The 10,000-nt window shown below is 44.6% G+C and overlaps 1 protein-coding gene and 1 long non-coding RNA gene across 2 annotated transcripts in view; one reads left to right on the top strand and one right to left on the bottom strand.

The window, feature by feature from the left end:
- Positions 1-4,599, top strand: part of LOC143276313 (retrograde protein of 51 kDa-like) — a 70,153-nt gene extending 65,554 nt beyond the window's left edge. The window contains exons 10-11 of the mRNA XM_076580819.1: positions 922-1,035; positions 3,172-4,599. Of these exons, the coding sequence (XP_076436934.1) occupies positions 922-1,035; positions 3,172-3,207 (150 nt within the window). The 3' untranslated portion in view covers positions 3,208-4,599. The remainder of the gene's footprint in view (positions 1-921; positions 1,036-3,171) is intronic.
- Positions 3,432-6,784, bottom strand: LOC143276314 (uncharacterized). Its single transcript, XR_013053547.1, has 2 exons — positions 5,985-6,784; positions 3,432-5,936 (listed from the first exon to the last, which is right to left on the bottom strand). It is a non-coding gene; the product is annotated as an uncharacterized LOC143276314 (long non-coding RNA).
- Between the last annotated feature and the right edge of the window lie 3,216 nt (positions 6,785-10,000).

Below are 10,000 nucleotides of genomic sequence, written 5' to 3' on the forward strand. Positions count from 1 at the left end.
TGTCCTGTCCTGTCCTCACCGTGAGTATTGGCCTTGACCTCTGTACTGTCCTGTCCTGTCCTCACCGTGAGTATTGGCCTTGACCTCTGTCCTGTCCTGTCTTGTCCTGTCCTCATCGTGAGTATTGGCCTTGACCTCTGTCCTGTCCTGTCCTCCCTCACCGTGAGTATTGGCCTTGACCTCTGTCCTGTCCTATCCTGTCCTGTCCTCACCGTGAGTATTGGCCTTGACCTCTGTCCTGTCCTTTCCTGCCTCACCGTGAGTATTGGCCTTGACCTCTGTCCTGTCCTTTTCTACCTCACTGTGAGTATTGGCCTTGACCTCTGTACTGTCCTGTCCTGTCCTCACCGTGAGTATTGGCCTTGACCTCTGTACTGTCCTGTCCTGTCCTCACCGTGAGTATTGGCCTTGACCTCTGTACTGTCCTGTCCTGTCCTCACCGTGAGTATTGGCCCTGACCTCTGTCCTGTCCTGTCCTCAGTGTTAACACGCTTCTTCTGTCATTGCTGTCCTCAAGGAGTAAGCACTCTGTTGTTTGTTATGACAATGGTGATGACAGTGACAGACGATTATTGTGACAATGGTGATGACAGTAACGGCTGCTTGTTGTGACAATGATGATGACTGTGACGGCTGTTTGTTGTGACAATGATAACAGTGACAGACGATTATTGTGACAATGGTGACGACAATGACAGATGATTGTTATGACAATGGTGATGACAGTGACAGATGTTTATTGTGACAATGGTGATGACAGTGACGGCTGTTTGTTGTGACAATGATGATGACAGTGACGGACGATTATTGTGACAATGGTGACGATAATGACAGATGATTCTTATGACAATGGTGATGACTGTGACAGCTGTTTGTTGTTGTGACAATGGTGATGACAGTGACAGCTGTTTGTCATGACAGGTTTGGGGGAATGGCGCCAAGAAAGAAGCCAGTGGTGATGACGAATTCGTCTGCAAAGAATTCTCCCTGGGCTCCGGCAACGCCCAGTTCAAGCTGTTGGACGGTGAAGGGCAGGTCAGTGGACTGTCCACACCGGGTTGTTCTATATCCATTCTGATCATCACGTTCTATATGACCGTCCTCACCAGGATGTTCTCTATCCATTCTGATCATCACGTTCTATATGACTGTCCTCACCATGATGTTCTATATCCATTCTGATCATCATGTTCTATATGACTGTCCTCACCATGACGTTCTGTATCCATTCTGATCATCACGTTCTATATGACTGTCCTCACCATGATGTTCTCTATCCATTCTGATCATCACGTTCTATATGACTGTCCTCACCATGATGTTCTCTATCCATTCTGATCATCACGTTCTATATGACTGTCCTCACCATGATGTTCTATATCCATTCTGATCATCACGTTCTATATGACTGTCCTCACCATGATGTTCTCTATCCATTCTGATCATCACGTTCTATATGACTGTCCTCACCATGATGTTCTCTATCCATTCTGATCATCATGTTCTATATGACTGTCCTCACCATGACGTTCTCTATCCATTCTGATCATCACGTTCTATATGACTGTCCTCACCATGATGTTCTCTATCCATTCTGATCATCACGTTCTATATGACTGTCCTCACCATGATGTTCTCTATCCATTCTGATCATCACGTTCTATATGACTGTCCTCACCATGATGTTCTCTATCCATTCTGATCATCACGTTCTATATGACTGTCCTCACCATGATGTTCTATATCCATTCTGATCATCACGTTCTATATGACTGTCCTCACCATGACGTTCTATATCCATTCTGATCATCACGTTCTATATGACTGTCCTCACCATGACGTTCTCTATCCATTCTGATCATCACGTTCTATATGACTGTCCTCACCATGATGTTCTATTTCCATTCTGATTATCACGTTCTATATGACTGTCCTCACCATGATGTTCTACATCCATTCTGATCATCACGTTCTATATGACTGTCCTCACCATGATGTTCTATATCCATTCTGATCATCACGTTCTATATGACTGTCCTCACCATGATGTTCTATATCCATTCTGATCATCACGTTCTATATGACTGTCCTCACCATGATGTTCTCTATCCATTCTGATCATCACGTTCTATATGACTGTCCTCACCATGATGTTCTATATCCATTCTGATCATCATGTTCTATATGACTGTCCTCACCATGATGTTACTGTCCTGGTGGTGGTGTTCTTTGACTGTCCTGGTGCTGTTGTTGTATGACTGTCCTGATCTGGACGTGACTGTCCTTAACGTGGTGTTCTATGCCTGTCTTTAACGTGGTGACATATTCCTGTCCTTATCGTGGTGTTCTATGCCTGTCTTTAAAGTGGTGTTCTATGACTGTCCTTAACGTGGTGTTCTATGCCTGTCCTTAACGTGGTGTTCTATGACTGTCCTTAACGTGGTGACATATGCCTGAACTTAACGTGGTGTTGTATGTCTGTCCTTAACGTGGTGTTGTATGCCTGTCCTTAACGTGGTGTTGTATGACTGCCCTTAACGTGGTGTTGTATGCCTGTCCTTAACGTGGTGTTATATGACTGCCCTTATCGTGGTGTTCTATGCCTGTCTTTAAAGTGGTGTTCTATGACTGTCCTTAACGTGGTGTTCTATGCCTGTCCTTAACGTGGTGTTCTATGACTGTCCTTAACGTGGTGTTCTATGTCTGTCCTTAACGTGGTGTTCTATGCCTGTCTTTAATGTGGTGATGTATGTATGTCTGTCCTAAACGTGGTGTTCTATGAATGCCCTTAACGTGGTGTTCTATGCCTGTCCTTAACGTGGTGTTCTATGCCTGTCCTTAACGTGGTGTTCTATGCCTGTCCTTAACGTGGTGTTCTATGCCTGTCCTTAATGTGGTGTTCTAGGACTGTCCTTAACGTGGTGTTGTATGCCTGTCCTTAACGTGGCGTTCTATGTCTGTCCTTAAAGTGGTGTTCTATGTCTGTCCTTAACGTGGTGTTCTATGACTGTCCTTAACGTGGTGTTCTATGTCTGTCCTTAACGTGGGGTTCTATGACTGTTCTTAACGTGGTGTTCTATGCCTGTCTTTAATGTGGTGATGTATGTATGTCTGTCCTTAACGTGGTGTTCTAGGACTGTCCTTAACGTGGTGACGTATGACTGTCCACAGGAGAAGGCCACTCTGACCGTCAAGCTGCAGCAGTAGTCGGTGACCGTCGGTCCCCGCTGCCCTCAGAGGGGTCATCACGAAGCTGGTCAGGCGGGTCACGTGACTCAACGAAGCCAATCATGGCCCGCGAGAGAAACGTTCTTGTCCACTTGTTTCATGACATTCCTGTCCTGTCACTGGTTGTTTTGAACTGCATGTAGCCACTGTTCCTAGCCACTTGTATGCAGCTTTTTTCTGTCTGATGTTCGTTGGCGTCTTTGTTTGTTGTGTGTATCGACTTTTTTTCTCTTTTTTTTTTTTTTCCATCTGAGAGATTTCTGCTTACAAGCTTTTGCGGTCATAGAGGGAGGGCAGTGCTCCACAACAACTCAGCACGTCTGCCAATGTCTCTACACCACGTGTGTATGTACACACACCACACATGGAAGAAAAACAACAAAACAGAGGTCGACAAATGAGAGCAGGTTATGAATGGACTGAGTGATTTATCTAAACCAATAGCCATCTGTTGTAGCTGAGTGAGTTAGCTGAACCAATAGCCACCTGTTGTAGTAGCTGAGTGAGTTAGCTGAAAACATTGCATCGGGATCAGAGGCACCAACACGCGGTTTGTGGCCCAGCTGCCACGTCGTGTGTCCGAGCCATTGTAGCTGACTCGGTGGTCCTCTGACCGCTTTTCTAGAGCACTGGCATGGCACCCGTTTCGTACCCACGCGCCGGCCGCGCTGCCGGCATTTGAGTTCAAAGAGAGAGGATGGACCCACAACAACATTGTGCAAGATTGCAGGAGCTGGTTTCTAGTTTGAGCAGAAAGTGAACCTCCGAGGTTGGCGTGTTTCTTCAGTGAAGGTCGCAGTGTCCTTCAGCAGTTGGGAATCTGTTGACTGGTCTCTTTCAGCTGTTGGGAATCTGTTGACTGGTCTCTTTCAGCTGTTGGGAATCTGTTGACTGGTCTCTTCCAGCTGTTGGGAATCTGTTGACTGGTCTCTTTCAGCTGTTGGGAATCTGTTGACTGGTCTCTTTCAGCTGTTGGGAATCTGTTGACTGGTCTCTTCCAGCTGTTGGGAATCTGTTGACTGGTCTCTTCCAGCTGTTGGGAATCTGTTGACTGGACCTCCAACAGCTGACAGCTCACACCCTTTTTTAACACACACCAGTCAGTGCCGTTCAATCTGTCAATCGACCATCGGATGAAAACTACCGAACACACAATCACGAAATACTTTCCGGTAAATTTCAGTTTGAAATACCACGTCTGTTGTTATTCGTTGGACATAATTATTTCAAACTATGACATAAGAATCAGGAAGGAATGCAGCCAAATCACAACGTACACACACACAGTATGGAGAAGAAAAACCAGAAAACCAAGACACACTAAAGAAATAATACAAAAACCCACTAAAAAAAAAAAAAAAAAAAATACAATCAGAAAAACCAAAGGAATCATGGGGCGGAATGACTGTGAGCTAGAACCATTATTTTCTTATCACCTGCAACCTGTGGCCTGCAACATGGCGGACGTGGCGGGAGAGAACTCTCTTTACTTTCGAGTCATCCTGGTTTCCCTTAGAACGTTTTGTGGTTTTTTGCTTTGATAGAACGCAGCTGTGTGTATGTGCATTTCTATAGACAAATATATACATATATAAGAAAGGAAAAAGTAGATCACAAGAGAATAAGTGTATTTTTGTTGCTATTGTTGACCTTGCTTGAAATATGTTGGCAGGCTGTGATGAGCTGATGTGCATTGCGTTCTTGGTTGTGATTATGTCGACACAAACACTTGCTCCTACATTCCAGTGTAATCATTTCTCTCACTGCTCTAACATTTACTAAAAAGCACTCGGAGCGTCTTTCTGTTGACCGGAATTTTTAATTTGAATGTGATAATAATGTGTGAAATAATAACCATTTGGGGTGACCAAGAAAATCGATGTCTATTTTTATAGCACTTTTTTTCAAACGCTGTATATTGGTGGCGCAGATTGCTGACTTTTTTCTCATTGTTTGCGTAGACAGCTGTTCTCTCCTTTCAGTCTGGTGCCCGGCATGACTGTACGTGACGTCACACTCCTTAAGCTGTCTCACAACACGTAGCCTGTCAGTGGCCATCTGTCCTCAGTGGCCATCTGTCCTCAGTGGCCATCTGCCATCTGTCCTCAGTGGTCATCTGCCATCTGTCCTCAGTGGCCATCTGTCCTCAGTGGCCATCTGTCCTCAGTTGTCATCTGTCCTCAGTGGCCATCTGTCCTCAGTGGTCATCTGCCATCTGTCCTCAGTGGCCATCTGTCCTCAGTGGTCATCTGTCCTCAGTGGCCATCTGTCCTCAGTGACCATCTGTCCTCAGTGGACAGCCCTTGGGAAACAATTGACGTCACCTGGACACTGTTTATCCTGTGTTAACATTTAGAAATGGTGGACCTCTAGTATTCCTTGTTCACTGTATTCTGCACTGGACACTGAGTCATGGCGAAGAACACACGATAGACCTTTGTGTTCTGGGCAGACTGTTGCTGTCAACACACGATAGACCATTGTGTTCTGTTCTGGGCAGACTGTTGCTGTCAACACACGATAGACCTTTGTGTTCTGTTCTGGGCAGACTGTTGCTGTCAACACACGATAGACCTTTGTGTTCTGGGCAGACTGTTGCTGTCAACACACGATAGACCTTTGTGTTCTGTTCTGGGCAGACTGTTGCTGTCAACACACGATAGACCTTTGTGTTCTGGGCAGACTGTTGCTGTCAACACGTGATAGACCTTTGTGTTCTGTTCTGGGCAGACTGTTGCCGTCAACACGTGATAGACCTTTGTGTTCTGGGCAGACTGTAGGCTTCAACTGGTGCTCGTTAGACTACCACACGGATAGTTCACATAATCATGTACTTTTTTTTTCTTCTTTTTTATTGGACATAATAAAACATGTCAAACAAGTGACTCACTGTTCGTGTGTACGCCAGACTGACAGCGAGAGGGATGATGAGGAAGATGAGGAGGAGGGGCAGGAGGAAGTGGTTCACACACACACACACACACACACACACACACACACGCACGCACACACACACACACACACACACACACACACACACACACACACACACACACACACACACACACATGCCTACTACAGCACATTCTTCGAGACAAATTACATGTATGTGCGGTAATCAAATAACTGTAAACACATCTACACATCCATTGTCCAAGCATAAGACAATTAATACCAAAGGGTGTAGTTGATCACTTTTCTACGACTGTTCCCTTGGCCACTGTAAAGATTTTGAATGATACTTGCTGACGTTGTAAGTTAATATGCATACACCTGATTTCCCTCCTGTAACACCTCAACACCACCCTCTTTTTAAACTTTTTATTTCTTATGATAGACTATTTTCATTTCCTCTAAAACATACAATAACACCAATATTCACAAGCATTCCCACTCTTTCACCCATTTCCTCTCTTCTTTCCGTCTAATAACACTTCTTGTGAACAGACATTAAACTGAAGATCTCTCATGCATACATATGCACGCACGCAAGCACACACGCACGAACACAGGTACGCACGCACGCACGCACGCACACACGCAGGCACACACACACTACCACACACACACACACACACACACACACACACACACACTACCACACACACAAACACACACTAACACACACACAAACACACACTACCACACACACACACCACCACCACCACCAACAACAACAAAAATATCGTTCCGACATCATCGCCCCAACAACCACATGGCAGGTCCTGACCTGACATCCCTGACATGTCCCTTTACACTCACCTGACATGTCCCTTTACACTCACTTGACATCCCTGACATGTCCCTTTACACTCACCTGACATGTCCCTTTACACTCACCTGACATCCCTGACATGTCCCTTTACACTCACTGACATCCCTGACATGTCCCTTTACACTCACCTGACATCCCTGACATGTCCCTTTACACTCACCTGACATGTCCCTTTACACTGACCTGACATCCCTGACATAACCCTTTACACTCACCTGACATCCCTGACATGTCTATTTACACTTACTGACATCCCTGACATGTCCCTTTACACTGACCTGACATTCATGACATGTTCCTTTACACTCACCTGACATCCTTTACATGTCCCTTTACACTCACCTGACATCCCTGACATGTCCCTTTACATTGACTTGACATCCCTGACATGTCCCTTTACACTCACCTGACATCCCTAACATGTCCCTTTACACTCACCTGATATCCCTGACATAACCATTTACACTCACTTGACATCCCTTACATGTCCCTTTACACTCACCTGACATCCCTGACATGTCCCTTTACACTGACCTGACATCCCAGCATCAGACATTCCCTTTACACTGACCTGACATCCCTGACATGTCCCTTTACACTCACCTGACATCCCTGACATGTCCCTTTACACTGATCTGACATCCCAACATCAGACATTCCCTTTACACTGACCTGACATCCCTGACATGTCCCTTTACACTGATCTGACATCCCAGCATCAGACATTCCCTTTACACTGACCTGACATCCTTGGCATGTTCCTTTACACTGACCTGACATCCCTGGCATGTCCCTTTACACTGACCTGACATCCCTGACATGTCCCTTTACACTCACCTGACATCCCTGACATGTCCCTTTACACTGACCTGACATCCCAGCATCAGACATTCCCTTTACACTGACCTGACATCCCTGACATGTCCCTTTACACTGACCTGACATCCCTGACATGTCCCTTTACACTGACCTGACATCCCTGACATGTCCCTTTACACTGACCTGACATCCCTGACATGTCCCTTTACACTGACCTGACATCCCTGGCATGTCCTTTTACACTGACCTGGCATCCCAGCATCAGACATTCCTTTTACACTGACCTGACATCCCTGACATGTCCCTTTACACTCACCTGACATGTCCCTTTACACTGACCTGACATCCCTGACATGTCCTTTTGCACTGACCTGACATCCCAGCATCAGACATTCCTTTTACTCTGACCTGACATCCGTGACATATCCCTTTACACTGACCTGACATCCCAGCATCAGACATTCCCTTTACACTGACATGACATCCCGGACATTTCCCTTTACACTGACCTGACATCCCTGACATGTCCCTTTACACTGATCTGACATCCCAACAGACACTCACTCAACCCCTTTCAGCTGATAATGATTATGACCATCAGAGAAAGACACACACACACACACACACACACACACACACGCACGCACGCACGCACGCACACACGCACGCACACACACACACACACACACACACACACACACACAGATACAGAGAGACAGATACATAGAAACATTGAAACACTGAACACTGAAATGTTTAATGTCATTAACTGAAAAGCTCTGGTGACATAGTAGGTACAAATCAGAACAAAGTGGTGCAAACAGATGAAATGGAACAGAAAAAAAAAAACAAAAAAAAAACAAACAAAAAACGAGTATTGAAATAATATAAACTAATACGAGATTTGCGATACTTTGGCACATTGTCATTAGCTTAAAAGTACATGTGACAGGGTGTAATTTGCCTTTTTTTTTTCAGTCGTTCGTCTCCAAGGTGTGGACAGTACACAAAAAACAAAGTACAGATAAATCATATAAAAAAAATATTTACACGTGTAACATCGATACACATCATATCAATACGAACACATCAAATAATTACAATGTCGAGATTGACCATGCAAATGTAGCCCTTCCTTTCTTTTTAATCTATGCATTTTTCTCATGGAACCCATACTAATTTTAATTGACTAATGGAGTGGGTCTATGTTTTTGAGTGCGTTTGTGCATGCGTGAGAGTGTAAGTGTACACAAGTGTCAGGAGAGTTCTGTGCATGTGTGTGTGTGTGTGTGTGTGTGTGTGTGTGTGTGTGTGTGTGTTGTGTGTGTGTGAGGGGGAGGTGGGGGTGCAGGGAGGAGGTGAGGTAGAGGATGAGGTATGTGAGTGTATGCAACAGGATATTGGAACGTATATATTATATATATATATATATATATATATATATATATATATATATATATGTGGGGGGGGGGGTGGGGGGGGGGAGATATGGGCGTGTGTGTGTGTGCTTGTACAAGTAAGTGTTCATCTGTGTGTGTGAGTGTGTGTGTGTGCGTGCGTGTGTGTGTGTGTGTGTGTGTGTGTGTGTGTGTGTGTGTGTGTGTGCCGTGGAAGCTGCGATACATAGACTAGAAATGAGTGTGTGGAGGAGAGGGGAGAGGAGGTACAGGGAAATTTGTGGTGTGTGTGTGTGTGTGTGTGTGTGTGTGTGTGTGTGTGTGTGTGTGTGTTGGAGCTCATGTACGTTTATATGTATTTGACTGTGCTTTCATATCTGTGAAACTGCGTTTTGGGGGCATATCTGTTATGCATGTGTGGGTGTATATGTGAATGTGTGTCTTCATGTTTTATATTTATTTGCTTATTTATCATCATTGTTGTCTTATTTATTTAATTATTTATTTATTATTATTATTATTTTATCATTATTTTCATTACTACCATCTTTTTTTTATATCATAATTATTATTTATTTATTTATGTATGTACGCTTATCTTTTTTTTTTCTTTTTTTTTTCTCAAGGCCTGACTAAGCGCGTTGGGTTACGCTGCTGATCAGGCATTTGCTTGGCAGATGTGGTGTAGCGTATATGGATTTGTCCGAACGCAGTGACGCCTCCTTCAGCTACTGAAACTGAAACTGAAACTGGAGTATTTGGACCGATGATGGACGTTTTC

This window comes from Babylonia areolata, chromosome 31, assembly GCF_041734735.1.
Source record: "Babylonia areolata isolate BAREFJ2019XMU chromosome 31, ASM4173473v1, whole genome shotgun sequence".
NCBI lineage: Eukaryota > Metazoa > Mollusca > Gastropoda > Neogastropoda > Buccinidae > Babylonia > Babylonia areolata.